General features: G+C 30.5%; 1 protein-coding gene across 1 annotated transcript in view; it reads left to right on the plus strand.

Moving 5' to 3' along the window:
- Positions 1-19,207, plus strand: part of LOC114326282 (glucose dehydrogenase [FAD, quinone]) — a 103,104-nt gene that overhangs the window by 9,451 nt on the left and 74,446 nt on the right. Inside the window, exon 2 of the mRNA XM_028274591.2 lies at positions 6,187-6,367. Coding sequence (XP_028130392.2) covers positions 6,187-6,367 — 181 coding nt within the window. The remainder of the gene's footprint in view (positions 1-6,186; positions 6,368-19,207) is intronic.

A 19,207-nucleotide genomic window follows, 5' to 3' on the forward strand; every position in this document is an offset into this window, starting at 1 on the left:
CAACTTTTCTAGGATCAATAATAAAGAAGAACAAGAATTAGATACATTATTTAATAAATGTGTATTTTGAATATTATGATACTTGATGAATTTTTCAGCATTTTTTATAAAATAAATGTTGTTTTGTTATTAGGCTATTGATTATGTATTTTAGAAAGGAACTACAACGTTAACAGGGTTTTAAGGTTTCATATAGTCAATGGACCTCTATATATGAAAAAACCGCGGAGTGCTACCATTCAAATTGATGCGTTTTTGAGAAAGGGGTGAATTAGTCCCTAGGCACAGGGCGAATTAGGGTGAGTTCTATGCACATTTAGTGCAAACACGTCTATAGGAAAATTATTTCCGGTTAAATTTACTATCGAAATATCACATTTTAAAGTCAAAAACATTTTTTTACTAAAAATATATCCAAAATAAAAGCAAGAAAAAACAAGAAAGATATAAATTTTGTTTTTTGCCCCATAACTTTTTTACACGGGGATATAGGTATAGGCTGCTTCACTGAAGAAAAGTTCCATCCTTCCTCTTGAAAATGGCGTTTGGTAGAAGTTGCTGTGATTCACAATTTCTAAAATATGATTTTTCAAATTTCGCCACTCACAGCAATTTTGGGATATTTTCCTTGTTACTTCGCAAACATTGTTCTGTAACTTTTTTCTGCGCATTTCTAGGTATACGTAATGGTACATTTAGTACAGTGGTTCCCAACCTTTTATGTATGGCGACCCACCTTCTGATGTTTATTCATATTCGCGACCCATCCCTCACCCATGTTGATACGCTATTCTATACTCTGTACGTCACTCAGCTACTGTAAGAGCCACGCCACGACCCACCCGAAATCTGTCCGCGACCCATTAGTGGGTCGCGACCCACCGGTTGCGAAACGCAAATATAATATGCTCTTTCAAAATGTGACATATACACATGCAATAGGTATAACCATATGGAAAACTTTTTTAGTATTAATTTTATGAAAAAAAGTTATTCTTTATAAAATTCTCTGCCTAGTCTGAAACCTAAAATACGATCATCAGATATAAAGTTTTGTTAATAGTGTACGAGTTATGTTAAAAAATAAGAATTTGCTCAGGAGTAAAGTACCTTTATATTTCACAATGTCGGAAAGTGTTATTAAGAAATATTATTTGGAATTAAAAATTATATTATAATATGCAATTATATTCTTCTAATTGAAAAAAAAAATAAAAAATGTTAAATTTTTTTCAAACAACGGATACTCTTGGATATCCTACGGATACCTTGTTTAAAAATAGTCATAGATTTTTTTGGAATACCATTTTAAAGGAAAGAAAAGATGCTGTTTTATATTATACCATGTAGGTATATCCCTAAATGTACAAGAAAAAAAGTCAAAATGAGAAATTTCAAAAATAATCATAAAAATTATCAAAAATCAATAAAAGTATGAGACTTTGAAAAAGCAGAACTTGCTTCAAAATAGTCAAGCAACCTTATACAATAGACCATTTTAGAAAGGTAATTGGCTTCTCTTCCTAATAAGTGTACCATTGCACGTACCTTGAAATGCGTGAAAAAAGTTACAGAACAATGTTTGCGAAATAATGGGGAAAATCCTAGAGACTTCTACTAAACGTCATTTGAAAGAGAAAGAATGTAAGTTAATTTCTGCTGAAGCAATGTCTATAGGTACCTATATCCCTGTGGAAACAAGTTATGAGGCAAAAAACATAATTGCTTTTTTCGTGTTGTTTTTTTGCTTTTTCTTTGAATATATTTTTGTAAAGAAAAATATTTTCGACTTTAAAATGTAATATCTAGATAGCAAATTTAACCTGAAACAATTTTCCTGTAGACGTCTTTGTACCAAGAGTGCATAGCACTCACCCTAATTCACCCTGTGCCTAGGGACTAATTCACCTATTTCTCAAAAACGCACCAATTTAAATAGTAGCACTCCGCAGTTTTTTCAAATTCAGAGGTCCATTGACTATATGAGACAATAAAATCCCATTAACGTTGTAGTTCCTTTTAGCTCTCTTATTTTGAATATAATCAATAGCCTATATTTCCAATTCAATTTTTAGATGATAATATAATAATATATTTAAAATCCATAAGGAAAAATTTCCCGTAACTGGCTGTATACCATTAATTACAAAAATTGAAGAAAGACTTCTGTGTAAAAGGCATATTTATTAAAACCCCGATAAAGGGCTACATTAAAAGACAGAACCTTTTCGCTCTAAAGAGAGCACCATCAGTGTCCTAAGCAAGCTCTACATGCTAAGCCACCAAAAATACATAAGTTAAAACCCTTAAAACGCCGACCAAAAGTCTTACATTGGCGTGTATTATGTTAAACCCTGGCGATGGTTGAAAATGAAAAAGATATACCTCACAGCATTATATGACTCTACCACGTGTATGTGGGTGGTTGAGTTGATTTCTCTGTCTTCACAAAGAGAAAGGTGAAAGCCAACTTTTCTCTTTGTGAAGACAGAGAAATCAACTCAACCACCCACATACACGTGGTAGAGTCATATAATGCTGTGAGGTATATCTTTTTTATTTTCACCCATCGCCAGGGTTTAACATAATACACACCAATGTAAGACTTTTGGTCGGCGTTTTAAGGGTTTTAACCTATGTATTTTTGGTGGCTTAGCATGTAGAGCTTGCTTAGAACACTGATGATGCTCTCTTTAGAGCGAAAACGTTCTGTCTTTTAATGTAGCCCTTTATCGGGGTTCTAATAAATATACCTTTTACACAGAAGTCTTTCTTCAATTTTTAATAATATATTTATTTTTTTGCCAAATTCAAAATTTTTAATTTATTATGGAGTGTGATTAATTTATCTCTTGCCGCAAATAAATGTTTATTTTTTACTAGCTCTGACATTGGTGATATATCAAACGCACTAATAAAATAAATATAATAAAAGCCGAAAAAACTAGTAAATTTTTAATTAACAATTTTAATTATTTCGTAATATACTATAAGCGTCTAAAATAGTAACGTACGTTATTAAATTATGCAACTGGAAATCTTGATTGGGAATTTACATAATTAAGTTGTTACAGACAGTAAATCTCAATCAGTCAAATAAAAAATAAAGAAGAAGACGGATTCACAAAAACGTGAACGAAACAACCTTGATCATGACCATAATTATTTGTTTTGCTTATTACTACAGGAAAATAAGCTCGATTTTTGCACCTAGTTAAAAAGCTAAATAGTTGATATACAAAATTTGAGTTTTTAGAATATTGAAAAAGCTTTAAGATGGCGATTTTTGAAAAGTCAATTTGTTGACTTGAGAAAATAATGAAGATCCGGTATTTCTACGTACACAAAAATAAAAGTGAAGAATTAAACTATCAATATGTATCAAAAAAGACTAAAAAATCATTTTTTTAACCAAAAATCGTTTTCCAAAATTACTTTTATTTTTAACGTAAAAACAATTAGAATATTTATATTTTCATATTTAAAAATCTGACAATTATACACGAATTTAAATACAAAACAAAGTTTTTCTGGAATGATTTGGCAAACCCCAAGTAGCACAATAAAACCATTCTAGTTTTATTTAAAGTTTATAAAGATTTTATTGTGGTAAATAAGAAGATAATGGTTTTAAAGTTACCTTGTAGATGTACTTTCAGAACATTAAAACTTGTTAAGCATTTGTCACTAGTCTTAAAGTTGTTCTGAAGTTATTTCCTTGTGGCATTTTTATAATGACCTGTTTTAAATGGGAAATAAGCCACAATTTTACAAAAAAAATGAATTTATTAACGTTTCGACGCCCAAGTCGGGTGTCGTACTATTATTTTGTATTTTGACAACGACACCCGACTTGGGCGTCGAAACGTTAATAAATTCATTTTTCTAGTAAAATTGTGGCTTATTTCCCATTTAAAATAGTTATTTTATTAGTCTTAAAGTATCAAATAAGAGTATGAAATAAAACTAATTAATCTTAATAGATAATGTTGTCTTATTGTAGTTTTAAAATGGTTTACTATCAGTTTACTTTAAAACTAATCAGTTTTATGAAAAGCTTCCGGACTGTGTGGTTTTATTAGATTCTAGTTTGTGACATTCTAGTATTATTGCAGTTTTAAAGATTCTCCTAATATGACTAATAAAACCTTTTATTAAAACTACTTGATCTCAAGACTATTGTGTCAGTAAAACATATGCATTAAAACTATTTTTTAGTTTTCTTTAAAGTTGCTTTCTTAAAAGCAATTAGTACGCTATATTAAAACCAAACGCTCTTAACTGAATCAATTTGGTTATCGTAAAGACTAAACAATGCTTCCTGTTAGAAGCAATAAAACTAAACTCATCCCCTCTTCTTTAATGTCCAAAAGGGTTGGCCTGTTGTTTTAGAGCGAAACAGTGGTGTAGGGTGTTGTAAAAAGTGGAAGTACAGTTGGTATGGAAGAAATAAATCGCAAGTACTTAAAATATAAACGAACTGGTCATTTTAAAAGAAAAGTACAACACACACACAGCACTACAACCGCGACGCCTCGATTTTAGGTTAGATTTACATTAAAACCGAGTGGTATTATTAACAGCAGCATTAAAACTAAACGGTTTTAATTCCAAAGCAACCTTGCTTCTATGTAGGATATATGCTCTCGAAAAGCTATAAAATAAATTTTATTTGGATTTCAGCCATATTGCTTTCTGGAGATGCTGAAATCCATTATAGATTACAATACATATAAGGCTTATATAAAAATTATAAATAAGCCACTTAAAGACATAAATTCGATTTATTTAAACACTAAAACATTAAAATTTTAGATACAATTATTTTTCTTTCAAATTAATATTTTTCGGATTTAAATTTTTTTATTATTTTTATTTTTTAATCGCCAAAAGTCAGAAATTTGAGGGCGCGTGAGTTATTTAGACCTATTTTTGTTAACATTATCAATAAAGTTGGGTGCGCAAGTATTTTTCTACCTTGACAATCCGAAATAACCAAGTGCTTTTTATTATTTTATGGTTACAAATACGTATCTACCTATCATAACACATGTAAAAATTTGTTGGCCTATATGGAGTATATGGGTTTAAAGAATCATCTAATATAGTAAATTGTCTTAAAAAGTATACATTTAAGAAACCTTTTTAAGTTTGCTATAAAACTGCCTGCACTTAAAGTGTCTTTTAACATGGTTTTAAAAGCACATTCACAGCAGTTTTAAAACCAGTTGCTTAAGAAAACAAAGTTTTAAGAAGATTTTTATTTTTGGTTTTATTGATCTCTTTCAGAGAGGGCCCTTATATGCTGAAAGCGGTTGTATTGCAACCTTAAGGTTTACTTAAAAACCAAATGGTTTTCATTTTAGTTTTATTCTACAGTTTTAAAGCATCCTTAAAAGACTTAATAAACCCGTTCGGTGCTATTTGGGACAGTAGGGATAACATAAGCTTAGACAGCATTGTTTGTTACTGCTAAAAATGAGCTTAAAATGAAAATAAGTTGGACCATATTAGGGGGAACTAAAAATTCTAGTCTTCGACAATACGAATGAACTTCAAAATGCTGTAAGTTTTGTATTCTGTCTGTCCAGGAGATTCTCAGCATTCTTCGATATATCCACATTTCAAATGCTTTCAAACTATTTAGACATTGTTAATTTAAGAATCCACACCCACACCATACAAAAGAACAGAAAATACAGAACATTTTGGTACTCGCTTTCTAAGATTTAGGATACCAATACAATAACATTTAAAGTAATTGATAAATTGGTCTCAAATTTTAAGGTTTTGTTAAGTACCTACATAATCTTGAGTAAGGTACCAACATTATAGGTTAATTTTAATAATAGTTATGAACAGATAATGAGAGTGCCTTATTTTGCATTTTGCGAAGCAACAAAATTACCTTTTAACTTTAAAAAATCGCCAGCATTTTGAAGCATTTCTATTTGTAATTTCGTAATATTTTTGTCAATTAGTAAAAATCGACAAAATTTAATAATAATTAAAAATCAGTTCCGAACGCTTGGCAAGAAACCAGGAAACGAATAGGTTTTCTTTCTATAGGTCTACAATAACTAAAAAAGTTGTAACACCAAGATTATTTAAGAAATCTGATTATTCTGAGAAAATTTTTATTTTATTTCCCTGGACTATATATTTGTATACTTCGTTTGTCTATAGGTTCCATCGATGGTAGTGAGTTACCATGGAAATAAGTATGTAGATTGGAAATACAAAACAGAACCGGAAAAAGTAGCATGTCAAGGATATCCTGAAAAAAGATGCAGTTGGCCTAGGGGTAAAGTCCTTGGTGGATGCAGTGTGATTAATGGCATGATGTATACTAGAGGCACACCGAAAGGTAAGAAATCCTATATTGCATCCTCTATACTATTAAAATATATTTTTTTATTTTGCAAACATAATGTCATAAACCACTTAGCTTATTTGGGAGATATTGCGAGTTGAAGCCTGGACAATCACGGGTGCAACTGAAAAAAACTTGCCAGCTTTGAGATAAATGGTATCACCCCTTCTTTTTAAACAGAGAATAGGGATCGTGTGCTAGCTCATTTGAAAGGTTATTGAATTCTCTATTCAGTGATATACACGTTAACATAACTATTTATACAGGGTGACTAGGAAAAAAAAATTTTAATTTAATTATTTCACACAAAAAGAAGAATGTGTGTAATTAATTTAATTCCAAATACATTCTACTGCTGTCACAAAACAGAAAAAAAATGTTTTGTAATAAATAAACATTGCTTTTCGCTTAATTTCAATGTTCAAGCTGCCACCCATCTGCCTCTTGGTTGGTTGAATATCGAATTTAAGCATCAAACAGTGTTTATTTATCAAATAAACATTTTTTTCTGTTTTCTGTCAGCAGTAGAATGTATTTTAATTAAATAAATTACATACATTCTTCTTTTTGTGTCAATTATTTTAATTCAAAATAATTTTTCTTGGAGACCCTGTATAAATAATTATGTTAATGTTAAGATTACTGAATAGAGAATTGAATAATATTATATACCTTTCAAATGATCTAGCACGCGACCCTTATTCCCTATTTAAAAATAAGGGCTGGTGGAAGTAGAAGGAAGGGGGTTGACAAATGACAGATGTATGTACCGTAAAAATGTGTCCCCCTTAGATCAAAAATTGACCTGTTTCGGCGTTTCCTTAAAAACTAATAACTACTGCCAAATATCGAGGTGGACTGTTTTCTTTGAACCACATATTATAGAGATGATCTATAGGGCACTCTGTTAATTAAAACATTTTTTGATGACTTTTTGGTGCCGTCATAAGCTTTTTCGTGGTCAACAAATATCAAGACGAATCGTCAATACTCTTTTCTATTAAGTCCTTAATTACTTGTAAATGATCGTTCGTGCCATATCCTGCTCTAAAACTTCAACATAGACGCATTTTAATTTTTAAAGAATATGTACCGAATTCAGTAAAAAACACGAATTTTTGAAGTGATTATAAATGCATTACTCATACACGTGGCTTTTGTTTTCCTTTGATGTCAACATCAAATTAGATCTCACTTTATATTTTATATAAAAATTCTTTTCAGAACATAATTATTTGTACTTCCGGGATATATGTTTTTTGTCTCGGTTACTCAGTTGTTAAGCTTGACACTGCTTTTTAGTAATTTCTTCTTTATTAAAATTTGTAATTGACTCTCAAAGGGAGTGAGAATATGTTCATCATCCAGCCTCAAAGTCCACTGCTGAACATAGGCGTCCTCCCCTCGTTTCCAACCCCATCTATCCTGCGCCGCTCTCATCCAGTTTTTATTTACCTTTTTTAAGTCGTCAGTCCATCTTGTAGGCGGTCGACCGACGCTTCTCTTGCCTTCTCTTGGCCTCCATTCCAATAACCTCTTCGTCCATCGCCCATCTGTCATTATGGCTGTGTCCTGCCCATCTCCACTTTAACCTCGCTATCCTCTCGATGACGTCAGTCACCTTTGTTCTTCTCCTGATTTATTCGTTTCTGATTTTGTCTCGCAGAGTTATTCCTAACATTGATCGCTCCATTCTTCTCTGCGTGACTCTTAGTTTAGTAGCTGAGGCTTTAGTTAAGGTAAGTGTTTCTGATCCGTACGTGAAGACAGGGAGGACGCACTGATTAAATACCTTTCTCTTTAGGCATGTGGGCAACTCACTTTTAAAAGTTTTTCTCAGTTTTCCAAATGCTGCCCACCCAAGACCGATTCTTCTCTTCAGCTCATGAGTCTGGTTATCCCTGCCAATCGCAATTTCATGTCCCAGGTATTTATATCTATCTACGAGTTCTATTTCCTTCCCACCAATACTAATGTTCTGGTTGGGTACCAAATTTGTCATTATTTTTGTTTTTGAGATATTTATATTTAAACCTACATTTTCCGTAGCCACAACGAGTTCTTGTACCATCTCTCTTGCCATACCTAGATCCTCAGCTGCTATGACTATATCATCGGCGAAACGTAAGTTGTTTAGGTATTCTCCATCTATTTTTATTTCCTTTGTCATCCAATCCAAATTCTTGAAAGCATGTTCTAAGACCGTATTAAAAAGTTTAGGTGACATTAGGTCTCCTTGTCTAACCCCCCGTTCTATTTTTATGCGATTACTGTTAGTATGTAATTTGACGTTGGTTGTTGCCTGTAAGTAGATATATTTTGTGTAATAATTTTGTATACCTATAATCTAGCCTGCATTCTTTAAGCGCCTGTAATATTTTGCTAAGTTCAACTCTGTCAAAGGCTTTATGAAAATCAATAAAAAACTAGAACTAGGGGTTTATTGTATTCCACTACTTACTCTATCAGGGTTTTTATACTTTGTAGATGGTCATTTGTTCCATAATTTTTTCGGAATCCTGCCTGTTCTCTTGGTTGATAAGTCTCTAACTTTCTTTCCATTCTCTTAACTATTATTCGCATAAATAGCTTATATAAATGGCTGAGGAGGCTAATCGGTCTGTAATTCTCTATAGAATATTTATATATCTATATCTATATTTATAATCTTGAGAATATGTAGTCAGCTACTAAATAGTTATTTATGAAACAGTTCGTGAAATATGCTTTTTGCGAACGCACGCGATGTGTAGAGCACGAGCGATAGCGGATCGAGTGCTATACATCGCGTAAGTTCGCAAAAAGTACTTCACGCACAGTTTCATACAATATTTTATCTACAATAAGCAAATAAAGAACTGTAACTCTTCGTCACTGGAATTCATTTATCTTCTACAATTTTTAGAACTTTGGCATTTAAAAATTGTGTCAAAAAACAGTCCGAAAAAGTACTGGGATTTATTTTTTCGCACTGTTTTTTTGGCATACTTTCATCATACAATCAATATCCTTTCGCGTTGTCATAGTGATGACATGTAAAAAAATAAATTACAACAAAATTTTGACAGTTTTCTGGTTTGAAAAAGTGAGAATTTTTAAATGTCAAAGTTCTAAAAATTGTAGAATAGAAATGAATTCCAGTGACGAAGAGTTGCAGTTTTTTTATTTATTTATCGTAGATAAAATACTGTATGAAACTATGCGTGAAGTACTTTTTGCAAACTTACGCGATGTATACTAGCACTCGCACCGCTGTCGCTCGTGCTCTAAACATCGCGTGCGTTCGGAAAAAGCATACTTCACGAACTGTTTCAGAACTATCAGAGATAAATAGATTCCATAAATTGCAAATTTCTAGGAATGGTCATAGGGGCCGTTTTTGGTAGGGTAACTGTTATTTTATCTAGGAACTTTGTTGTCTTTAACTTTTAACCGTTTTTGACACTGGGTTAATAAATTGTCAGGTGTTCTAGTATTTAACTACAGGCGCAGGCGTATTTTGTAGGCCAGATATAAGAATTCTACTGCAAATATACTTTAAACCTAACCTATCACTGGAATGTGAATTAAAATTGGTTTTAGTTTCGTTATAATCGGCGTTCTGAGAAGATCGTAATTACCAATTTATTATTTGTTGTTTCCGGTGGTGTTCAAAATACGTCAGCATTGTCGTAATTTAAGTACATTTTCCAATTGTTTTTTAGTCGTTATTGCACAAAATATATTTTTCTTTATAAACAATATTTTTTTCCATGTAAAAAATCACATTTCAAATTTTTTTTAATTAGTAATTTTATTTTTGAAGCAATCAGATTCCAGTTAGAAATCCTAATTGACTTACTGAAAAGCAACTCCAAGCATTCTCTAATGCTGAATAAGGTTTATAATACCCAACTAAATGTATTTATCACAAAAAAAAAATAAACAAAACCGCTGTTTTTAAGTGTATTCTCTTGTGGTGTATAAAGTACGCCACGCGTGTAGTTATGTTATAACTTGATGCGCGGGTAGCATAGATTTAAGAAGCCCGAGATGTAACATGAACGTATTTAGATAGCTGCGCGAATGTTGCCTTGTTTCTAAACAGAATTTCAGGGGTGGGGAGCTTCTACATAAATGAAACAGAGTTGGATTCAGAATAATTAATAATATTTATTGAATTAGTTCCGAATATAACACAAATTAATATACACTTATTTAACTAATTACACTAATCGTATTGACTAATCACAAAAAATAAAACATAAAGTTTTACAATAAATAATTACACTTTTATAAAAAAGAACTTTTTTATAATAAAACCTTTTTATTATTTATAGGAAAGAATATAAAATAATTTAACGATAATCGATTTAACGATAAAAAAATATAAAAATTTTTTTAAGAATCGCTTTTCTTTAGGTAAAAGTGACTAAAATTAAAAATAGTATAAACAACATCAACCAAAAAGCAAAAAATAAAAAAAATTGAAAAAATCTAACACATTTGTCAAAGAAAAGCGTGGCGCGTCTTCATCGAATAAACGGTTTTCGCCCCACGCTTTTCTTTAACGAATGTGTTAGATTTTTAAAATTTTTTTTATTTTTTGCTTTTTGGTTGATTTTTTTATACTATTTTTAATTTTAGTCACTCGTAACTAAAGAAAAGCGTTTCTTCAAATTTTTTTTTTATATTTTTTAATTTTTTCTTTTTAGTCTTACACTTTTCAAACATTAAAATATATCGTTATGTTTATTAAAATAATGTATAAAACATATCGCACCTTGAAAACCATAGGGCAGTAACTGCAAAAATCATAATATTGAGTTATGAGCATTTTAAGTTTTTGTAAAGATAATTTTATTTACTGTAATTCCAAAAATTAAGCTGCAAACCTGGTATTTGGCACAATTGTCTTTAATTTTACATATTTTTATATGAATTAAGAAGTACGTAAAATTTCCCCCAGGAAATAGGTATTTTAGCAGATACGGCCATATGGTATTAAAAAATATATCAATTTTCGCATATGATACAGTAAAAATTCATATAAAATAACAGTTTTTTTATTGATTGTACTTATTTATTACAAATTTTTAGTGTTAACACTTAATCAAAGTCTTGCATATTATAATCTGTCGCTTATATAATGTCTGTCGGTTATAATTCGCTTTTCTTTTGGGATCTGCAGTACGACGTTGTATATCAATTTGTTATAGTCTTGTCGCTTATTTCCAGTATTGCAATCAAATCTCTATGCAGCACTCTGTTTTGTTGCATTCAAAGGATGTTTCCTTAGTAGATCTTGCTTTCATTTTACCAGCGTGGGTCACATTTTGCACATATTGCCATATAAATCTGGGTTTTTTTTTCCAATTTTAGAACCGTAGAGCATCAACTACTGCAGATAATGCCTGATGGTATAAAAAGAAGAACCGATTTTTGACAAAAGCCATAGGGATGTATCTTTCTGGTGCCGAACTTAAATTTTTTTGCAGACGCTGCTATATAGCATTCAAAAATATTTTTTTTTCTTATTAGACTACATTCAAAGGTCATTTCATGAAAAAATTGCAGATATTGCCATATGGTTTTCAAGGTGCGATATGATGTACTAACATGAAAAGTAGTCGGAATCGGCAAAAAATTTGAAACTTTATTGTTTATTTTTGAAGTATAGCGTAAAAAATTAACGTAAAAAGTGAAATTATGTGTAGTTCATATCATTAGCTATAATCCGTAAAAGTTCCAAGTTCTTACATTGTAAAAAACGAGAGAATTTTAGCATTTTCCATTAAAATCGTTTTTTTTTATTTAAACAATTAACAAACATAAAAACAATTTTTTTATTGACTATTCGTGAATTGTTCCCTCGAACGCATATGTCTGCAAATTTTCATTAATTTGCATTGGAGAAAAGGCAGTTAAATTAACGTCTAAAGATTTGACACAAACTATTGAACTAAATAAAAGCGTTTAATAAAATGCTTAAAATTCCAAAAATTACACTCTAATAAAAGTACTTATTTATGAAACAGTTCGTGAAGTATGCTTTTGCAAAAGTACTTCACGTACAGTTTCATACAATATTTTATCTACGATAAACAAATATAAAAACTGAACTCTTCGTCACTGGAATTAATTTCTATTGTACAATTTTTAGAACTTTGACATTTAAAAATCCTAACTACTTTCAAACCACAAAACTGTCAAAAATTTTGTTGTAAGTCATTGCTCATATTGTCATCACCATGACAACGCGAAAGTTAAGGATATTTGATTATATGAAAGTATGCCAAAAAACGCATTGAAAGTGTCCGAAAAAGTAAATCCCATTTAAAATACATTGTTAATTCAAGCACACTTTACACTCTTCACGCACTGGTATCTATAATGACAGTTTTCACAAACTAATAACTTATACATAATATGACAGAGTAGATAATAGTTATTTATGAAACAGTTCGACAATTTCATAAAATATTTTATCTACGATAAACAAATAAAAAAGCTGTAACTCTTCGTCACTGGAATTAATTTTTATTCTACAATTTTTAGAACTTTGACATTTAAAAATTCTAACTACTTTCAAACCACAGAACTGTCAAAACTTTTGTTGTAATTCATTGCTCATATTGTCATCACCATGACAACGCGAAAGTTAAGGCTTGTCACCATGACAACGCGAAAGTTAAAAACAGTGCGAGAAAGTAAATCCCATTTAAAATACATTGTTACTTCACGCACACTTTAAATTCTTCACGCACTGCTATCTATGATGACAGTTTTCACAAACTAAAAACTTATATAATATAATATGACATAGAGTAGAAAAAGTATTTTTTATATTATCACGGTTTTGTTATTGTACATGTACAGCTGGCTCCTAAAAAAAACTGATAAGACTCTTAGTAAGATTTGATCATTTTGAGCAGTGTATGATTGGTCTGACATTATATTATATTTATTATGACAGACAAATAATAAAATAAACAAACAAACAGCCATTTTTTGAGGTTGAAGTTATCTGACAAATTTTAAGATTTGGCAGTGACGGTGACAGTATGTAAATAATAAGTATTTATCCTTCAAAATATAATAAATTAAATATAATTAAACTCATATTTATTATGTCACACCTCATCAAAAGCTTTTTACAAGAACATAGTCAGCGATTTTGATATGGCAGAGCCAGACTACATCAAGGTCGCCTATAAATCGTGCTGGTAATTGCCTTGCAGCGAGACCAAAAACAAAAGAAGAAGAAGAAGAAGAAGAAAGTACACTGCTCAATTTTCTATAAAATACGCTATAAGAGTCGTATCAGTTTTTTTGGAACCAGCTGTACATTGTAGGACGCAACATATTTGGAAAGAATAATTAACTTATAAAATATGAATTTTTAGTAGGTGTATTAACTGTTATTTATAATTATGATTCCAACAATTACACTAGCATAAAATAGTATTTTTTAAAATACCACTGTTGTTTAAACTGGTATATATAATTTTAAGTATATAAAGTTTTAATTATTTATTAAAACAATTAAAAAAAGATACGCAACAGCCGGGATCCAACTGGGGACCTCTCGATCTGCAGTCTAATGCCACTGAGGCATCATCAATTTGTAGATATCGATTTATTAACGTACTTTAAAATATCATTGCATTAGTCACATTTTTAAAATAGTTTGAAATTAAAAAAAAATCGATTTATCCATACAGTGTGATTGGACAGTAAAGCTTTGTAGATCCGTTATAAGATAAGTAATAGATAGTAATAAAAGTTAATAACAAACATTGTAGCCAACTTTGATTACAAATTGATAATCAGTAATCCTAAATTGTAAGTTTTAGGGCCGGTTGTTCGAACGCTAATCAACAATGATCATTATCAAATACTTAATTGCTGTCAATGTCAACTTTGTTTGGGTTGTTAAAAAGTCTGTGGAGTCTATAATCAATTAATATAACAATAATTATTAACGTAATTAATAATAAATCTCATAATTGTAATTCATTATGTTTTCAGCAACCAAAACAAAGTTGACATTGACAGTTTTGGTGACAGTAATTAAAATTTGATAATGATCATTGTTGATTAGCGTTCGAACAACCGGCCCTTAGACAATTATTCAGTCATGGCTTACTTAAAATTTGGAAAGATTTAGATCCGTAATTATTAATAATTTTGCTCTGAAAAATTAAAATATCTCGAAAACTAATAAATTTACACATAGGGAATGTTATACAAAAATTATAGTATGGTAATGGTACTTTTCGATAATGATATTAAACTACGGGGTTAAAATTACTAAGAAAATAATGTACTTGAAATTAATTACTAAGAAAATATGACGTCAATAAACCATTGACCTTGTGCTTGGTTTTATTTATACAGGTAGTTAAACTTGTTACGATTTTCATATAAAATTGGTTATAACTTTGTAAATACCCCGTATAACATACCAAACCTTTACATTTTTGTAATCGAAAAGTTACGAAGATATCGAATATATAATAAAATATAGGGTGTTTCAATTAAAAAAACAAAAGTTTGGTCTGCCACTCTGTTATCGAACACCCTGTAACATTCTAACTAATTTTGTGATGTGAAGCTCAAAGTTCGCTACAATTTTTGTTATTAAGTTTTATATACTATACATTACTATATAATTATATATAATATGCTATACATTACTATAACGGATCTACGGAGTTTCACCCCACTAATAATTAATCACCCTGTATAATAGCAGTTAAATATTGCATTGTTAGCTAGTTCTAAGCTATCCTGAAAATTTCAGGTGGCTAGATAGCCTGCAACTATTTTTAAAATGGATTACAAAATTTGTGGAGTCCGTGACACCAACCAAGCCAAGTATATAAAAAGGTTTTAAAATAATCAATGATCAAAAACTAAAAAATATTTTTATTGTCCAGAAAATAATGTCATTTTATTATGAAAAATTCTTTTACTTTTACTAGTATCTATAATTGTTTTATTATAATGATGAATTCGACGTTAATGTAGGTGAAAATTATTAATTTTAATAAATTGGAATAATGTGACTCTAAAAAGGAATAATGTTTGAAATGGTTGTTTAAGTTCTTAAATAATAATTGTTCTGTTAATTCTTTTAATATTTGGACATTAACAATATTAACATTAATACTTTTATTAATGTTTATGTGGCACTGTAGCACTTTTTCGGCAGTAGAGCAAATAATAACAACATCGTTGGATGGATAAGTTAAATTTAATGTATCTCTTTGGTTGATGAATGATGTCAACAAGTCTGCTCGGTCTCCTATAAGTGCGTTTACACAGTCTTCACATTTCAAAATTTTCGATATTTTATAAACGACATATCCTGAAATGTATATAATAACTTCTCTCTTGTAATGTGTAAATGATAAGTTCCTTAATTGAAGTGATATAAAATTCGTATTGGATATGTCATCGTTTTCATCAACACATTCGTCTTCAACAATTCGTTCTCTGCCACAAGACTTATTAATTATTTTTTCAGGAGCCATAACTGTAATCAGTTCTAAAGGAATACAATTTCCTCTAAAACTATCCCTTAGTTCTAAATGTTTTAACATTTTTTTATAAGCTGCCTTAAACTGTTTAGCAGTTGGATTATTGTTATAACCCCCCATTGATCTAATTAACCAAAAAAAAAGTTCAACGTGATCTTGACTTAATTTATAGGTTGGAATATACACTAATAAATTTGTTTCCACTAATTGTTTGTACAAATGTTGAAGACTATTAATACAAAATAGAAATCCCAAAACTCCCATTTTTCTCTGGCTTTCGCAAAGCTTTACCCCGTTAACTAAAGTTAATGATTTTAAATATTCAGCAGTTTCGGTTAAAAAGTCATTAATTTTGATATAATTCTCTGTATTTAAAGGCTTTTTATAATCTTTTTGTGACATATTTCTGGAATTAAAAACATCAAACAAATTATTTAAGATACGAATAAAATTGACCGTTGCAGCAGAGTTACTAAATTGTTGTAACTGTAAAACTTGTGTTGAATATTCAATAGCATGTGCCAAAGAGTTACTAAATAATTGTGTTGCCAACCTTACTTTCATTTTTTGTTTTTTATAATTAATATGAGATTTTTTAAGTTTATTTCGAAAATGAACCCCCTCTTCCTCTTGGAGTTTATTTAATTCCTTAATATATTTCCACTCTACAGTTTCACCATTATCATCAACTAAAATTAGTTTATCTCCTAGTGTGTTTCTTAATAATTTTATCATATGACACGGGTCGAACAGAACTGCAATTTCTTTATTTGAATTTTGTAAAGTAAATGTAGATTTTAATGAATTTAATTGAAAACTACACCCTAACTCCTTTACCATTGTCACATTATTTGATGCACCATCAAAAGTTACTGATATCACTTCTACACCAGATTGATTTACCAAATTTAAGCATTGTAATAATAAATTTTGTTTCTGTTTGCCAGTTAATGAATCAATTAAGAAATACCCTACGGGAAGTTTCCAAGAGCTATTAATACATACTAACATAAATACTATTGCTTCCTTTGCAATTGAATGACAATCCGTTTGTAAGTCAACTCCATAATCTACATATTCATAATATCGTTTTCCATCCCATTGAACATGCTGGCGAATAGCCATCTCATCAACTGTTAAATTACAGAGCAATTTATATGGTGTATTCGTGGCCTTTATCTTCAACAGTTCAAAAACCTCTTTTGAAAAACCAGCATCTCCATTGACACTTTGGTACCATCTTGATATTGTTTTGGGATGGGGTAATGCAGAATTAAAAGTAGTTCTTACATAATTATATGCTTTAACGGAATAAAAATGTAATGTTAAAGCGAAGGTTTTCAGTTCACTACCATATTTTCCTTTACTAAACAGTTGTCTGTGTAAAAATTCCTTATTTGGTCCTATTACAGCTAAAGTTTCTAAAGTTTCATCTGCAACTTTTCCTTTTAAGGACTTAATAACATCTTCTAAAACTGCAACTTTTTTCTTATAACGATTAAGGGAGACTCTAAGAGTTTTAATTGTTTTTCTAGCTCTTCTTAATTGTTTCCTTAACTTTAATTTTCTAGGTGTAACAGCCTACAATAAATGAAACCAAATTAGCCCGTTGAAGGCAAAAAATGTGACTAGAGCAGCCAAAATCCGAACATATGAAACAATAGTTAGACCAACAGTGTTGTATGCATGTGAAACAGGGACCATGAACCAGAAAGAATAAAAATAGTTGTATAAAGGTAGCTCACGGTGAATTGCATACAAGAACATATAACATATATACCCTATTCCACGAACATACGCCTGTTTTGGATTCGTTCGACAACGAATATTTTACTGTGCAAAATAAGAAGAACGAATGTAAATTGCAAATTACATTGATGTTTCTTGGAATAATTATTAGCGCCATTTACTTTCGTACTTCTTATGTTGCACACTAAAATATTCGTTGTCGAAGTAATCCAAAACAGGCGTATGTTAATGGCGTGGAATGGCCCATACCAGAGCTGATGGGGATATATAAGATACCAAAAAATCACGGCACAGAGAGTTCGATGATTGGGACCTGTTTTACTAATGTCAAAGAAAATAAAGAGTTCTCAAATCAGGTAAAGGGGGGAAGAAGAGAAGAGAGAGAGAGAGAGTGAGAAAGAAGTGGTTTGATGCTCTCCGGGCTGACATATAAGAACTAAGAACAAGGAACTGACAAGAGAACAGGTAAAGGATCGGAAAAAGTTGAACAAACTATTGGTTTCAAAAACAATGCTAGTAAATCAGATATAATATTTTACGAGATTACATTACAGTATTAGTATGTTGTTGGACTTACTGAATTATTTTTTATGGTAGGTGAAGTCGGAGGTGTTTTTTGTACAGTTGATGGTAGTTCTCTATTTCGTTCTTCATAATAACAAGTACTAATGGATGGTTGTCTTATATCAGGTACAGAACATTGAATATCCGCTAAAGCAACTCGCTGAAAAAGAAGTATATATGTTTAGTCTTAGTCTTCAGGTAATATGAAAATACTTCTTACCTCAGATGGTATGGCATTCTTTTTCAGAGATAGAGAAAACGGAGGTTTTTCGTAATCAAAGGCATCATCGTTAAAATGTAGGTGACACACACGTGAATATTTAAATACGTCTTCACTGTTTATGTTTAAAGCCAATCTCCATGACTCCCGTCTTTCATTGTCCATTGGAAAACTACAAATAATACCAGTTTAATAAGTCGATGGATTATTAGTAAATTAAATAGCTTGATTCAACTGAAAAGCACACTCTTGATTATACACCATCAAATTAAAGTAATGTATCAAAAGTAACTGTATTAATCAGTAATAATGACTAACTTATGTTTACATGCTTTATTTACTTTATCACCCTGTATAATGATTATGTGAGAAGTTTGATGAAATATGGTGTCTAAATTTTTGTAATATTTTTTTAAGTTATATTACATTGCATTAATATATATTTAGAATAAACAACTAACAGACTACGACATCTTGAGCATATACATATATAAAAAAATAAACAAAGCAATACAATGCTAAAATCAGTAACTCGGTACTTTTTACAATTACAAACAATCGGGCCTAATACCACCCTGGCCCTGGTGTCGAATGTATACAAACCGGCGCGGAATTAGAATTTAAATACTGTTCAATACTTACTTAAACAAATGAATACTTCTTTTATCACGTCGGCATACTTTAGTTTTGTTGTATACACATGGTTTTACAATACATCGACTCATTTTGACACTAAAATCACAAAAACAAACAGAAACTATTTTGATATTCACAATT

This window comes from Diabrotica virgifera, chromosome 4 (genome assembly GCF_917563875.1).
Source record: "Diabrotica virgifera virgifera chromosome 4, PGI_DIABVI_V3a".
Taxonomy (NCBI): Eukaryota; Metazoa; Arthropoda; class Insecta; order Coleoptera; family Chrysomelidae; genus Diabrotica; species Diabrotica virgifera.